The sequence below is a fragment of the Cnephaeus nilssonii genome, assembly GCF_951640355.1.
Source record: "Cnephaeus nilssonii genome assembly, chromosome: 9".
Classification (NCBI taxonomy): domain Eukaryota; kingdom Metazoa; phylum Chordata; class Mammalia; order Chiroptera; family Vespertilionidae; genus Cnephaeus; species Cnephaeus nilssonii.
This window is the reverse complement of record NC_137080.1, coordinates 23,951,150-23,968,135: the sequence shown is the minus strand read 5'-3', so window position 1 is coordinate 23,968,135 and position 16,986 is coordinate 23,951,150. Positions and strand designations below refer to the sequence as shown.

The following is a 16,986-nucleotide window of genomic DNA, read 5'->3' as shown; positions in this document are numbered from 1 at the left end:
GGGTTCTTTTCCATTATACAGGCATTAAGAATGGCTGGGAGTGAGGCAACAGGCAGCTCCTACTGAACTCTCCAAAGCAACATAAAATAGTATAGGCTTAATAATGACTTTATTGTATGGTAGTTACTGGCTAGAGCTTCTGGACTTGAAGTTTTTGAAATCAAAGAAAAATCTTAAACTATCCAACCTTACTACAAATTCTTGGCAGTAACCTTAGCACAGATGGCAGCAACATTTCCAACTTTGCTTACAAACTAGGAAATGTGTCTCTTCATCTGTGAGACCCTTTTGCTCTCTAATGAACCAAGGAAGATTCTGAAATATGACTATGTGCCAATGAGCTCTGATTAGCTCTTCATTAAAGAGAAGTTCCTATCCAAAATATTCCTACAAAAATACATACATACATATATAATGTATATTAAGAAGCCATTTTACATTGAGGTAACGAGTCATTTGTTTCAATATGAATTTAAATCTGTTTTAATGTGGTCAAAACACAGGCCTTTCTTCAAAAGCCACAGTATTCCTGCCAAGTCTCCTGAAGTGAATACTTCCTCAGGGTCACTCATTTTCTCTTCCTCAGCTCCCTTGGCTAGGGGATCTGCAGTCTCTATGGGCCAAGTGGCATTGGCTCTGTTTTAGTTACCAGTTTTGTCCTTTCTACCAGGAACTCTTGTCTCCTTTTTATTTTAGTCTTCACATTGCCACAAGCTTTTCTCCAGTGTCAGTATGTGATTTAGGGAATGCACATAAACCAAACTATTCAGTCTAATATAAAATTAGGCATCGCTGATTTTAAAAAAAAAGAAAACTATGGATTAGCATGAAACAACTCAGAGCGGATGACCAGGTCCCAGGTTGGTGTGTGTCTGTGAAGATCCATAAACTTTTTAAGAGAAATGCTACCATAGGGAAGGGACCAGTCATGCCCCATTCTCTCCTACCACTCAGCCTCTGGCTTATCAAGCTGAAGGGACTGATTATATAATGCTAGAAATGAGGACATTGAGGGGTGGGTTATCACAAATTGTTTTCTATCTTTACCATCAAGCACTAGTTCTAGGGTTACAGTGGATGCCCCAAATCATTGGCTAAACAGAATGGACAATTATATATTGTGTCTTGGGACACTTTTTCATTGAGTTACCTTATAAATTCTATAGATTTGCCTTTCTTAAGAAATTCTCACACATTTTCCCCTTTGAAGTAAAATTAAGGAGAATGGGAGAAGAAAAATGCCTCTTCTTTTCTAACTAAGGCAAAGAAAGGGCATTTGAATCAGTCCATGGCTCTCAGACAAAATGAGCTGCAGAGCGGCCAAACCTCAAGCCTCAGAACTGCTGCACCCCTGGTCCTCAGGGCCCCCATGTTGCAACTCCGGGGGCGGGGGGGAGGGGGAGGGTGTATTCTAGTATAGGTCAATGGCATGGTGGGGGTTGTGGATGCACAACCTTCCAAGAATCCAGTGCCCCTGCTTTTTGCCACAATGAGACTCTCTGGTCCTGAAGTTAACACTTGCAAATACTTTAAAAGACAATAGAAAAAGGAGAGGTTTGCCTTCCTTTGGTTTTTAGTGACACTAGTAGGTCATTTACTATGTTGTCTAAGCTACCATTTAGGAAAGAAAGGAGTCTACCAGGGAAACACAGAAATAGAGATAGGCCCCTCTATTAAAAAAAAAAAAAAGCTACTAAAGACAAATCAAGTAAAGAAAGAGCTCCCTAAGGAGGAAAAGCTTTCTAGAGATGTTTGCCAATCACCTTTCCTTGCTAAACCCCAACCACTTTAAAAATTATACTTCCTCTAGTTGACCTTTGTAAGTTAGATGAACATTAACCGTATGATTTATGTGGAACATATGTAACATATGGCACTAAACCTGTTTCTTGTTATTTCCCTAAATACATCCCTTCAGTACTCACTCCAGAACAATAGCACATACTTCTCCAAAGCTATACTGCAAGCACTTTCCCCATTTTGTTAATTTTTGATCGCTATACAACACAACCAGTATTTTAAAATGAAAGTTAGATCACATGACACCAGTACTCAAAAATTTCCAGTGGCTCCTCATCTCCAGCAGAATAAATCCAGAGTCCCCACAGTGACTCAGGGGATCTTGCTCCCAGGACCACTCAGTTCCTGTCCTCATTCCTGGACTTCGGCCACATGTGCCCCTCTGCTCCTTGTGTTCTCCAAACTCCCTCTGCTCAGGGGCTTGGTAAGTGCTGATCTTTCTACTGAGCATACTCTATGCTCACCCTCTCAGAGAAAGCTTTGGCTGTTCTAGTCAAAATCTGTACCACCACCTCCACTCCTGCCATCATTACCTTACCTCTCACCGGCACCCTGCCTTATTCCTTCCACAGTAGAATTACTTTTATTGTCACCTCTAAAATAATGTAGTATATGATTTATATTGTTTACCACCCATTTCCCTGGCCTCACAAATGACTAGAATCTAAGCTCCACTAGGGCAGGAATTTTGTCTGTTTTGTTGATTGCTGTTTTTTTCTGGGGCCTAGAAGAGTGTATATAGTTGGTAGTCACTCAATGTCCATTTTGGGGGGACAAATCAGCAATATTAAATCATGTAGTTATAGACTATTATGTGATACTAGAGGCCTGGTGCACGAAATTCGTGCATGGAGGGAGGGGGTCCCTTAGGCTGGCCTGCACCCTCTCGCAATCCAGTCCCCTTGGGGGATGCCCGACTGCTGGTTTTGGCCCTATCCCACGGGATCAGGCCAAAACCGGCAGTCAGACATCCCTCTCACAATCTGGGATCACTGGCTCCTAACCGTTCGCCTGCCTGCCTGCCTGCCTGATCACCCTTAACCACTTGCCTGCCTGCCTGATCCACCCTAATCACTCACCTGCCTGCCTGCTTGCCCCTAACCACTCTGCCTGCCTGCCTGATGCCCCTAACTGCTCGCCTGCCTGCCTGATCCACCCTAACCACTCACCTGCCTGCCTGCTTGCCCCTAACCACTCTGCCTGCCTGCCTGATCGCCCCTAACTGCTCACCTGCCTGCCTGATCACCCTTAACTGCTTGCCTGATCACCCCTAACCACTCTAACTGCCTGCCTGATCGCCTATAACTGCTTGCCTGCCTGCCTGCCTGCCTGATCACCCCAAACACCTCTGCCTGCCTGCTTGATTGCTCCTAACCATTCTGCCTGCCTGCCTGATCACCCCTAACTGCTCGCCTGCCTGGCTGATCTCCCCTAACTGCCTCTGCCTCAGCCCCCGCTGCAGCAGCTTTGTCTGGAAAGGACGTCTAGAATGACGTCCGGAAGGTCATTCGGCTGTCTGGTCTAATTAGCATATTACGCTTTTATTATTATAGATGTGATATGAGCTCTGGATTAACCAGGCTCAGACTATGAGCACAATTTCATATAAAACAATATTTCCCCCTTATTATTAGTTTATAATTGTAGATTGGACATCTTAGCAGAGCACTGGTATTCACCACTGCTCTTTGCAATGACAACTGTAATGGTTGTAATTTAAAAGCTAGATATTTTAGGGAAGCCACTGAATTTCCTTCCAGCGGATGGTTTACTTTAAAAGTAGACCCAGAAAAAACATTTTTATTTGAAAAACAGATGGATTGCTAAAAGGGTCACAATATATTTTAATTTTCCTGTGAGAAAACAATCAACTAGATGATAGAGCCCAAACAAAGGCTTGCCTGTCTCTTAGTTCTCAGCAAAGTTCTTCTGCAGGGTCCTGTCCCTGGACAACCTCTCAGAACTTCTCTGGAACTGACAGAACCACAACTCATGCTGCTTTCAGCTTTCTCCTCAGTTCTTTTATCTCCCTTTCTTTTCTTCTTTTTTACCAGCAGGTCCTTTCTTATTTTTAAACAAATCAACTTTATTTTTTTTTTTTAGAGCAGTGCTAGGTTCACAACAAAATTGAGCAGACTGTGTAGGGATCTCCTATATACCCCCTGTATGGACACATGCACAGCCTTCCCTACTATCAACACCTCCCAGGAGAGTGGTACATTTGTTACAATCGATGAACCTACATTGACACATCGTTATCACTGAAATTGGAGTTTATATTAGGATTCACTCATGGTGTTACATATTCTATGAGTTTGAACAAATGTATGATGACATATAGCATCATACAGAGCCGTTTCACTGCCCCAAGGTCCTTTCTTCTTTATTTATTTATTTCCTACTATAAAATTAATACATGCTGATTGTTGGAAAGCTATAAAATGCAGAAAAAATATGATGAATCAAGTAAGGTTATTTTTTTTCTATCACTAAAATTATATACATACACATATATACAAAATTACATATTTGTAAAAACACAGTATACATGTAGTTCTTTATATAGTTTTATATCAGCAGTATCTCCCTCGATCTGAGACAGACTTTAGGAAATATAGAGCCTTAAACATGTCTCCTTGTTTGTTTTCTGAATACTGCAAGTAAACTAACTGGTTATGCAAAAATAATTGCATACATACCTCATTCCCTTGACAAAAACTCCATGCTTTTTAGGTTCTAGCTAAGAAGAAAGGAACAAAATAGAGATCTTGAACTTGGAAATGTGAAATTGCTGGGTGTGTACATATACGTGTATGCTTGTGTGGGTGCACATGTGTGTCTATGGATGCATGCATGTGTGTTATGTGTTACAATTTGGAGAACCTAAGGAAGTTCCACAGTGTTTTGTTTTACATTGTTGTGTTACATTTGTGCAATGAGCCCTTAGGCCATCCCTGATGCAACAGACTCGGCATGTTTGTTCTGGAAGGCTTCCATTTGCCATGGAACCACAAACCTCAGTTACTGACTTTCATATTATTTGGCAACTTCTGTGCTATTTCATGGGCTGTTTGTTAATGGGTGGCACTTTTATCTATGACACATGGCACAGGATTGCAGGGATTACATGCACTCTGCATTGGCGTGTTCAGTCTCAGAAAACCCATTTGTTTGGGAGAAAGTGACTTTGTGACAAAAAAGTTCAATAACAGCCCCAACTCATTTCCAACATGTAGCAGCCAGAGTAGTGATTACCCAAAGTGCAGTTCATACTCTAAACACGTCTCCAATTATGTCTACTTCACTACTGGGATAAGTTATCCAAATTTTGGCATGTGTCTGGTTGAGGTTTTAGTAATGCAAACAAACAATAAGAAAATAATCTTTGTATCCTCAGAAATCAGAGCACCTAAAATCTCTTTGTTGAACACTTGAAAAATATAGAGAGACAAAAAGAAATAAATAAAAGTCACGCATGATCCCACCTTCCAAAAAGCCCAAAACACGTCTTAAGTATTGGGAAATTATAATCTCACTAGACTCAATTCTGATATTGACTAATGGTGACCTGGACATACCCAATACTAAAAGAAAGAGATAAAAAGGAAAAATGAAAATATTTCACTGCTTCATTCCTAGAGCAAGTGTGAATAAAATTCATGAAAACAGGCTTAAAGTTAGAATCCTTATGTCATGTGCTTTCATAGTAAGGGACTAGACTGTTGATTTTTTAGAATTAGATGCCTTAGCTATAATTTTAATATTATAAATTCATACATGTAACTTTAGCTCTCTAAAAATTAGTTTATTATATATATTGTAGCACAAGAAAACAAGTCGGTGTGGGTAATTGTGCTGACTTCAGATTAGAGAATATGTATTTTTCCCAGGCATTGTGAGTAAGGGCTTTGGGTTGATGTAAATTCTTAATAGTTTACTTACCTAGCTTATCATTTCTAGTCTAAGAATTAGTCTGATTCTTCTTGCTTTTTCATCACAGTCCCCTGAATACAAAGCACCCAATTCTGTGTTATGCTGATGATCCAAGAAAAGTCATGGTTCATGACTTACTGACAGTTATTAAAATCAAAACCTTTTTTTATCAAGTGTTCCACAGATAAATGTGTTAAAGATGTCTTTAAACCCATAAAAAGCCTATAAGCCTCTGCAATATGGAACAAGAGACAGTTAATAAGGCAACAGAACAACAATAAGTCACGTGACATCAACATGCTTAATATATCTAAAATGAAAAGCCTTCTTACCTAGCATGCAAACACATTTGACATTCTGATCAGGGTTTTCAAACAAGAGTTCACCACACCTCTGAAAGAAAAAAAAAAGAAAGCCATCATTATTTTAAGATTTCATACCAGCATTTTCAAGGCAACAATTCCATGTAACCTGACATTACCATGATATTATTCTACTCCTCATGTTCTCCTGGGTTACCTGAGTCTAGGAACTTATGTCATGAGTAGTGAATTCCCTGAAAGGAAAGTATTGAGAGGTGAGTTGGGATCGATTTTTCCTGCATGCCTCATGTCGCTGCCTAGGAATGATTCTGTGTGCTTCTAAGAGGAGGAATGGCCAGAGTGGGAGATATGCAATTTATTAGACCTCATAATATGAAGTTAATTCTTCTCAACATTGGTCCTTATATAGTACCAAAGCTATTCTAAACTAGTCACTCTGCAATCAAGCACAGATATTATTAAGCACCAAGTCAGTAGTCTATACTTAACTCTCTGAACTTGGGAGAAAAACAGTAAGAAAATGATGAAAAAGTGTCACTCATAAGTGCTTCTCCCTAACCCAGAGACTTATGAAAATATCAACTTTCTTGTCTATATCTTAGTTTTAACTTGCTAGTTAGAAGTTTTATATAAGGCAAGCTCCAGAAATATCAGTTATTTCAGACTAGACCACATTTATGTATGTGCTTGCCAAATAGCTGGTACCTGCATATATTTTTAAAATCCTCCCAAGAAATAAGAAATTAACAAATAGAAAAATGTATAAAGAACATGAACAGGTAATTTATGGAAGAGGAAATTTGAATGTTCAATAAACACAGAATATATTCAATCAATCATAGTAATAATTAGGAACCAATAAATTAAAGATAAAATGAGGCCTATTTTGAACTCACTGGTATGGCAACACTTAGAAATTTGTCAATAACAAGTGTTATAAAAATGTACAGAAATGAATACTCGTACACATTATAGGTTAGAATATAAAATGATAGGACCATTTTGGAGAAAAATTGGCAAAATTTTATTAGATTCTACTTAAAAATTACCTAAGCTAAAATGTGCATTACTCTATAACATAGCAAGTCATCTTCTAAACTGATAATCAGAAAAATTTTCATATATAACTTTAATGTCCAGCTACAAAATAGATAAATAATATGTTATTCACACCTTGGAATACTACATGGTAGTTAAAATGAATGAACTAGGATTATATACACTGTAAAAACACATACATAATTGTCTTATATAAATATTCATACTGTATAATGTTCAAATATTATAAAACATATAATGTTAAAATCATAAAATATATATAATTTTCAAATCACATAATACATATCTAATATTTAAATCATATACAAATAAAATGTTAGGCAATAAGCTCTCTTCATTTTTTTATCTAACTGAAAATATCTAAAAATAGTACATATAGTTTATAGATACATTAATTTACAGGAATAACATAAAAACAGGCAGTGAATAATGAACATCAAATTCAGGGAGAGGGAAGATATACAGAATAATGAATGCTGAAGGGCATTCAGGACTTATTAACTTTTTCTATGGTGTAGTCTCCCCTTATCCATGGGGATGCGTTTTAAGAACCCCACTGGGTTTCTGAAACTATGGATAATACTGAACCCAATATATACTATATGCTATGTTTTTTTTCTACACATAATTGTGTATGATAAAGTTTAATTTATAAATTAGACACAGTAAGAGATTAATGAATAAAATAGAATTATAACAATATACTGTAATAAAAGTTATATGAATGTGGTCTGTCTCCTTCTCCGTCTCAGCAAACTAGCATGAATTTCATTCTTATGGTATAATTTAGCAATCTCAGCATGCAATATTTTTTTGAAGAATTAAACATTCACCTTTTTACTTAAAGGAAGCATTTTATGGCTTCTCTTTGTCATATCTGAATTGCCAGCATCACTGGTCTTACAATTTGGGGCCATTATTAAGTAAAACTAGAGGCCCAGTGCATGAAATTCATGCATGGGTGTGTGTGTGTCCCTCAGACCAGCCTGCACCCTCTCCAATCTGGGACCCCTTGAGGGATGTCCGACTTCCCGTTTAGGCCCAGGATCGGGCCTAAATGGGCAGTTGGACATCCCTCTCACAATCCAGGACTGCTGGCCCCCAACTGCTCGCCTGCCTGCCTACTTGATTGCCCCTAACTGCTTCTGCCTGCCAGCCTGATCACCCCCTAACCACTCTCCTGCCAGCCTGATCAATGCCTAACTGCTCCCCTGCCAGCCCGATTGCCCCTAACTAACCTCCCCTGTCAGCCCGGTCACCCCTAACTTCCCTCCCTTGCCAGCCTGGTCGCCCCTAACTGCCCTCCCCTGCAGGCCATCTTGTGGCAGCCATATTGTGTCCACATGGGGGCAGCCATCTTGTGTGTTGGAGTGATGGTCAATTTGCATATTACCTCTTTATTATATAGGATAAGGATGACTTAAACACAAGCACCGAGATACTGTGACAGCCATCTAATCATCAAAGTGGCTACTAAGTGACTAATTGGCAGGGAGCATATAAAGCATGGACATGTTGGACAACAAGATGATTCACATCCTTGGTTAGAGGGCATGAAATTTCATCATACTTACTCAGAATGTCAAGCAATTTAAAACTTATGAATTGTTTATTTCTAGAAATGTTCATCTAATATTGTCAGACCACGGTTGACAGTGGGTAATTGAAACCACAGAAAACAAAATTGCAGATAGGTGGGTCGGGGGAGAACTACTGGAATGGTTTGTTCCTTAAATTATTCTTTAAACTGTTTTCTATGCTTCAACTATTTCTTAATAAGAAAGAATTGCCCCCATATGCAACACTCCAAATATAAAAATGGCCCTTTGCATACTGCTTCTTGGCACCCATTTACCTTGGGCTTACAGAGGCCACTTAGTACCAGGCTGAACTTGTTCTCACTACATAATTTTTAGTAAGACAGAATACCTGCTACTCTGCCCATTTTCCTCTTTCTTTCACTGTTCACAACTTGTTTAATTTCACTACTGTCAATATTTATTGTATTAGTATTTTCCATCTTTGGTTGGAAATCTACTTATGCTCAGGGCAGTCTTGTTATATGCAGATTTTCAATTGGGTGGGGCATCAGCAACCCTAACTCCCACTTAGTCAAGGGTCAACTGTATCTACAATACATACTTTATAAGACAAAGTGAGAATTCATGTTCTTCACCCGTAACTAAGAAATCTGCTGGCACCAAGAGGGGCAAGTTGAGAGGGGAGAGGATGGCTCAATAACATTGAAATCATCCCATTTTCTGGAGTGGCTTACATTGTTTCACAAAGAGATGGGCAATTGGCTCTGGGCCATGAAAAGGGACCAAATTGCTTGGGTGAGTCAAGAGAATGGATTGCAGAAGAGGAAGACAGGGTGAGTCTGAAGGTTGCAAAAGGGCATTAGATACTGCACGAAGAGTATTATGAGTGATATTTATCATGCCACTTTAATCTCTTCATGCTTCATTTCTTTGTAAGTAACAAGGGATGCTAATATATGCCACAAAGCCATATCAGAAAGCAAATGTGAGGATTAATGACCGTGGCGTCTGGACTGACTGTCAGTTCCTGTTTTGTCTGTGTTTTGGCAGAGGTTAAAAGCTTTCAAATTGCTAGCATCCATTTCCTGCATCACCTGCTTTTTAAAATGGTATTTTTTTATGACCTGAAAGAGTTAATAACTATTTTTAAATGAAAGATCATTTAAAATTTTTTCAATTTCTTGGCAAAACAAAGTGTTAGCTAGCAAGTTCTATCAGTTCATATTCTGGGTTCTATAAGGAAGTAACTGGAGTAGTTCCTGACCCCTTGTTAATGACAAAGCCCACACATGTGCTAGGACTGAAGAGCTTTCCTTTTTTTAGTTGCAGGGACTTGTAGCAAAAGATGGCGGGAGGTTGCATAACTTCTCCCAGCTACCCAAAGCCCAAGAGCAGCCTTACATATGTCGCTCAAGAGCCAGATGGGTATGGGTGGGGGTGATGCCATGAGGGTCGTGCTCTCTTTCCTGGACACAAAACCAGGAAAAGTTTCTTTTTCTTTTTTTTTAAAAATATATTTCTTTATTGATTTCAGAGAGGAAGGGAGAGGGATAGAGAGATAGAAACATCAATGATGAGAGAGAATCATTGATCAGCTGTCTCCTGCATGTCCCCCACTGGGGACCGAGCCCACAACCTGGGCATGTGCCCCCGGCTGGAACCAACCTAGGACCCCTCAGTCCGCAGGCCGACACTCTATCCACTGAGCCAAACCGGCCAGGGCCAGAAGGTTTCAGAGACTCCCATGACACGTGCATTCCTTAATAGCCCTGGCCTGGCAGGGTTCACTAACCACACAAACTAAGACTGAGCAGCAAGGGCCATCAGGGTGGCCCTTCTGGTGACTCTGAGGCAGTCCTCTTCCTGGCCTTCATTTCTCTGGCTGCCTGGGAAATGCCCGAGGCACTTCTAACTAGTCCTTTAATTGCCCTGCTTTGTAAAGTTACCTGATAATGGTAATAGATTTTTAAAGCAATGCCCAGAGGGGAATCTGATTGTTCTCATGACTTTTTTCTCATTGATACTAGTACTTAAGGAGCCTTGTCTGCCAGGTATCTGCTTGCTGTACAACCAAGAGTTTTGAGCCAGTTTAGGAGATTAATTGGGTTAAGCCAAGGGGTCCAAGTTTCAGAAAACTGCAGGATCTGCCATAGGGGAAGGTTTCATGCCCTCCTGGGTTCTCAGGCTCTGCAGTCTTTCTCCCTTGCAGAATCCCCAGCCAGACTCCCCTGTTGTAAGGCCTTGACTTTGATTTGGTTGTGATCACCAGGCTTGTACCTAATTCTCAGATTCTCATCTCTTCATAGAATCTCCATCTTGGTTTTGTCTTCTGTGCCTGAAATACTAAGGCCAACTCTCCTTGTTAATGCCCATTTCTCCCAGTCAACATTGCCTCCAAAAAGGAGGGCATAGTTTTCAAAATCTCCATCCAAAGGGCTAGAGTCCTGCCAGGGACAGATCCACCTGGATCGTGCATTCCTCCCATAGCAAATAGGATATGCTGCACAGGAACTCATGTGTAATGCCTATCACTCTCTTGGGCCATAAAGAAGCAAACCACTTTCACAGTTAGTGTTGCTAACATGCCTAATCATTGCAACTCTGGTGCCTTATACATACCAGGCCCTTAATAAATACTTGTGGACCAGCTAACATATATTCAGCCCATGCTATGAGCTAAGTGCTGTACATCAAGCATCTCATACTTTTATTATACTCTTTTAAGAGAGTAGAAAATTGAGGAATAGAGATACCATGCAGTATAGAATACTTCCTTCCAATGCGTGAGAGAATGAAAGCTGACAGCTTACCTGATGCTTGACCATTACACATAGATTCCAAAATATTGGCTCCTGTTGGCTTTCTCATTGCCTTGGCCAAGTAGACTATGTCTATTTACATCCCTTTCTCTCATTTATTAGCCAGTAGCTGTTTGAATGAGTTGCTATCTATTAGAATGTAGGCTTTGGATTAGACTGATCCAAGTTCAAATACAACTTATTCAGTTTTACAAAACTTGCCTTTTCATTAAAAAAAAAAAATGCTTTTATTGATCTTTAGAAAGAGAGAAAGTGAGAGGGATAGAGAAATAGAAATATCCATGGGAGAGGAACATCATTGATAGGCTGCCTCTTGCACGCCCCCTACTGGGGATTGAGCCCGCAACCCTGGCAATGTGCCCTGACTGGGAATCAAACCAGTGACTTCTCTGTTCCTGGCTAGCTGCTCAACCACTGAGCTACACCAGCCAGGCTGCTTTTTCTTTTCTTTTAAAATATATTTTTATTGATTTCAGAGAAGAAGGGAGAGGGAAAGAGAGTCAGAAACAGCAATGATGAGAGAGAATAATTGATCGGTTGCCTCCTGCACACCCCACACTGGGGACCAAGCCTGAAACCCAGGCATGTGCCCTGACCAGGAATCGAATCTTGACCTCCTGATTCATAGGTCGACACTCAACCACTGGGCCAGGCCGGCCAGGTTGCTTTTTCATTTGTAAAACAAGGTAATATTATTTGCATCACAGTATTATTACAAGATTAGTTTTTAATTCATTAAGAATAGGAATGATTTAAATTATTGTAGATAAGATTGTAATACAAAAATATAAATTAATAAACCTAACTCATTTATTAAAATTCTATTTTAATTGTCATACTATTATTTAGGATTAAAAATGAAGAAAATGAAGAAATACTTCTAATTTTTTAAAGTCAGAGTATTTCACAGCTGGTTGCTAATTCTTGTTTATTAAGAATTTTCTATATTAAATCTAAATTTTACCTTTTATTCAGCAAGAACAAAATGAATTTTCTAAAATACCACATCTATCTTAGTATTTTTAATTAAAAATATTTAATTTCCATGAACTAAATCATGTGTTCCAGGAAAAAAGTACAATCAAATATATTTCTCTTAATGAACTGTATTTTTTCATTACTTTCATCATAAAATTAGTTGTGAAAAGGTATACTTTCTAAAATCACACTAAAGTATTCAGCAAACCTCTTTTCCTTAAGAAAAATTTCTTCTTAAATGACAATAAAATTCACACAATAATGTACCTGTAATACTTGAAAGAAGTAAAAAACATTAAAGACAGTAAGATGTTCACACATTGTTCAGTTGGCAGTACTTCTGGCTTTCTTAAACCAGTTAATGTTTTGTTTTTTTCTGCCTCAAAAAAAGCTTTCCTAGTCTTTATTTTCATGCATATTTACTATCATCAGTATGTATTAGTCTCTCAGTAGGCCTCCTGCAGCTAATCGTTTTATGGCAGGTGTCTTGATATCTTTGGATGGGAGGAAACATTAGCAAATAAAACCCAAAACAGAAATCCTTGTTGCTTAGAGGTTTCCCCAGTGTCAGCTGAGGTAATACTGCTTTCTGCAAGCAATTAATGTCAAATGTTATCAGCAAATAAGTAATACATGGTGATTTTTTTGGTTATTTCTTTCTCATCCTTAGAGTTTTATTTTATAGCAGAAAGGAATCTAATACATGGAAGTAGATGTTTGTAAAATCATTGGAGGAGCAGGCTAAAGGACGGGCCTCTCAGAAAAAGTGCAAAACTGGCTTATGAGGGAAGCTGTGGTAGGCTACCATTGGGAATGTGAAGAAGCAGGAGGCATCACTGAAGTTGTTGGCTTCAAGGACACTCCACCATGGCAGTGGTCCAGGGATTAGAAAGCTACTGGCACAGTTGCCTCTTGACACCCATGTTGCTAGTGACTAAATGTTGGAGGCTACTGTAGAAATGCAGAAAACCCCAACACTTCCATGACTGTGCTTGCTAGATCATTAAACCAAATCAAAACAAAAAGAGCCCATGACCTGTAGATTCATTTTGGAAAAAAACTGAGTTTGCTAAGCTGAAGAAGTGTTAACTGCGGCCACTATTTGGTGGAAAGTGAAGTACATGTCACCTATGCCAGGAGCAAAAGAGACAACCTGGATGGGCCAGGCTTCAGTGCAGGCTGCCTTCATCCCCACCCTCACTCCGTCGCTAAGTACTTAAATCCTGCCAGTTTGCCATGGAAGAATTTCTCTAGTGAGGTCTTTCGTTAACAAGACACATGCCTGTATGGTGATGCATCTGTTTTATTTGATCACCCTTGAACCCCTATGCATCTATCATGATTATTAATGCATAATGGGCACTCCCAATGTTAATTAAATGAATGAATAAATAATTATTTACTGAAATTCTGTGGGCTATACTTGAAATTTAAGATTATCTGGGTAGCACCAGAAGAGACTTCTTTTCCTGGAGATTTAAGTATGTATACTGGTAAATGCTGCCATCAGATGCAGCCACGGAATATGGGTGCAGTGGGGAGATGAAAGGGGAAACTTGACATTGAGAAGACATTTTAAAACATCTGTCTCATCTCTCATCTCACATTTTCCCCCCACCCCCCAAAAGAACTGAATGATACTAATTAAAGCCAGACTCCCAGGAGATAGGCCTAGAGAGGAAATGTTTTAGGTCTGTAGATCATAAAAAAAAAAAAAAAAAAAAAAAAAAAAAAAGCTTCTGTTAAGAGACCAAACTCCCTAAAGGGCATGGAAGCTTGCAATTGCATTAATCTCTATCAAATGAGTAAATGAATAAATGATCATTCAAAATTAATCAGTATTGAGTACTTACACTGTGCAGGCACTGTACCATGGGTATGGAGACAAAATCCAATGAGATTAGGCTAGATGCCAATATGTCCTGATGTCTCAGGAAGTTAATAGTCTGCTCTGAAGTCAGAATATAGAAGGCTATGGACACCCCAATGGTGGGCACCCAAAGCTACCTAGGGCTATCAGAGACAGCTTCCAAAAAGAGATGACCACAGGCCTGTCTGAAGGATAGGAAGGAGTTGGCTGGCAAAAAAGGGGTCCATTTGGGCAGAGGCAGCTGTTTATGCAAAGCCCAGAAACCCTTTCAGGATCTTTCAAGTAGCCGCTGAGTATGGGAGCCAACTGTGCTGTGTCCGCCTCGCAGAGGGCTTAATCACAGCTGTAGTCACAGTTGAGATTGGAGGAAACTAGGGTCTAAAGGTAATTAAAAAAAAAAAATCTGGACTGGCTAGAGAGGCCAGGTTTGCTTTTGAAGAGCAAAGATGCTTAATGAATTCTTTTAGCTTTGTAACAAATAATTATGAGAGCTCTTAACAATAGTATTGTCCACAATCTTTTTATCCATTTATACCTTAGAATGGGTACCAAGCCTAAGGTGCTCCTTATTCCTTCTTTTTGGATTATTACACACAATGGCTATGAGCAAAAGGACAACCCCTAACCACGCAGTTGAAACCCCATGCTGGACGGGCTTCTGCTCCTGCCGAAGCCATTAGCACCTAGTCTTGAACCCATCACAGGGTCCCCGGCTCCCAGAGGGTGCGTTTTCAGGGTCTCCTAACTTTACAGCGGGGGCCCACGTCCATCTACCGTGTGGGTGGCACCACGAGGCCTGAAACTCTGAACACTGTGGCAGCTTCTGGCACGCTGGTGCCAGAGGACAGCAAATTTGGAACCGGGGCTGATCTCAGCTCGAGCTCATGTTTTCCTTTCTAAGTTTTTCCAGTGAAGGAGCAGATTTCCATCCCAGTGCAGGCTGTTAAAACGTCAGACTAATAAGTTTTCAACAACCTGTCACTGCAGATCTCCAGCAACAACCTGGCACTGCCTTTGAATCGGGGCCTCATCGTCCAACCCAGCCTCAGCCAGTCAAAATAAGAGACACACCAGCAAAAGGACAAAAAAAAAAGATAATCACCTCGAGCTGAAATTCTTAACAAATCCATTGTCGCCAACAGTCAGCAGCATATCTGTGGGCTACAGAACCTGAGTTGACCCTGTGGGAGGGGCCATCCCCCATAAACCTCTAATTAGCCATGGTTAGGAGTGACTTGAAAGATATTAATGCTATTGCTGTTGGAAATGAGCCTGCCGGCTTTTAACAGCTTTGTTTTCTTCTTCAGTCAAAGAACAAAATGTTAGCTCAATGGCGTATGCTTTCTATTAGAGAAGTGCCAGCAGCAGCAATCTCCAGAGAGTCTCTCAGCATTTTATTACACACCCCTATTTTTAAATGTTTAAAAACTACTTATTATGAACCAAAACTTGGAAAACCTGGTTTCAGCCCAAGAGTAAATTTTTTTTGAAGTTACCAAGCAAATGTCCAGAACGCAGAACTGGGTTTTCTGTCATTTTGGGCTCGGACAGTAGAGGGCAGTAGAAAGGCCATAGTGCTATCTATGTATGTGGTCTGGTTGGACCCGCTCTGGGAGTTGCTGGGGTCATGGCGCACAGGGCCAGAGTCACTGTTTTGTGTTGCATTCTCCAGTTCATGAAGTATTTCTTCATGTGACACCTTGACTTTTATTAGACACATCGAAAACCACATTTTTCATTGTGCAAAAACAATGACTACAGCCTCCCGGCAAGCACAATCTTACTAGAATCTGTGCCTGTGAAGGCTGATGGCAGGTGGAATAAAACTGGGTTATCTCCTTAGCGCACCCAGTTATCAGAACTGAGTATGCATGTTGGTCTAAGGCACTTTGGGTATAATTTTGGTATGGGCGCTGAGCCTTCCCTTTTATCAGACATAAATACCTATGCCGCAAATCTTGATAGATAGAGAAAAAAATTATGTCAAAAATTTGCAATACAATTTCATCTTTTGTTTACCTCCTCAGGACCCTAATTGCTGGTAACTAGCTGCAGCTAGTTTTTCAGAGAGAGAGACACTTCTGTGAAAGCAAACAACTAAAGCCACAAGCATTCAGCTCACACAGAGCAAGTTTAAAAAGAGGAAGTCCATAGCCATTTTGCTTTAGAGAAAACAGGAAGCAGTACAGATTGCTGCATAAAATGGAAAGACCTTATATTGGGTTCAAATTCCTCACTCGCTGTGTGATCTTGGACATATTATTGCTTATCTTTCTGAATTCACTTGTAGAGCAGAGGGAGTAACAATGTTCACCCCTCTAGTGAAATAATGTAATATACTAGTATATGAAAGCATCTTGTGTACTCTGAAACCCACAATGGGACTTGCTGTGTGTGTTGTTTTGTGGAAGGAAGGAGGTGGAAGAAGGAGAGGGCCATCTGGCTGAGTTGCATGCAAGACAGAAAACACAGTTCTACTAATACTCAAAGTCATGGCATTTTATGAGGGGAAATTTTTGCTCCTCCCATGTTGGAGAGCACCAGACCCTCAGAGGGCAACCTGCAAAACTGAAGGTCTAAAGAGCAGAGGTTGGCAGGGCAGGATTGGGCAATAAGCTCAGAGCTGGGTAGAGCAGTAGCCTTTAAGAGGGAGAGAGAGCAGA

General features: G+C 40.0%; 1 protein-coding gene across 1 annotated transcript in view; it reads right to left on the bottom strand.

The window, feature by feature from the left end:
* Positions 1-16,986, bottom strand: part of PDE7B (phosphodiesterase 7B) — a gene marked incomplete at its 5' end in the record, with an annotated part of 269,952 nt that overhangs the window by 179,906 nt on the left and 73,060 nt on the right. Inside the window, one exon of the mRNA XM_079781363.1 lies at positions 6,066-6,126. Within this exon, the coding sequence (XP_079637489.1) occupies positions 6,066-6,126 (61 nt within the window). The remainder of the gene's footprint in view (positions 1-6,065; positions 6,127-16,986) is intronic.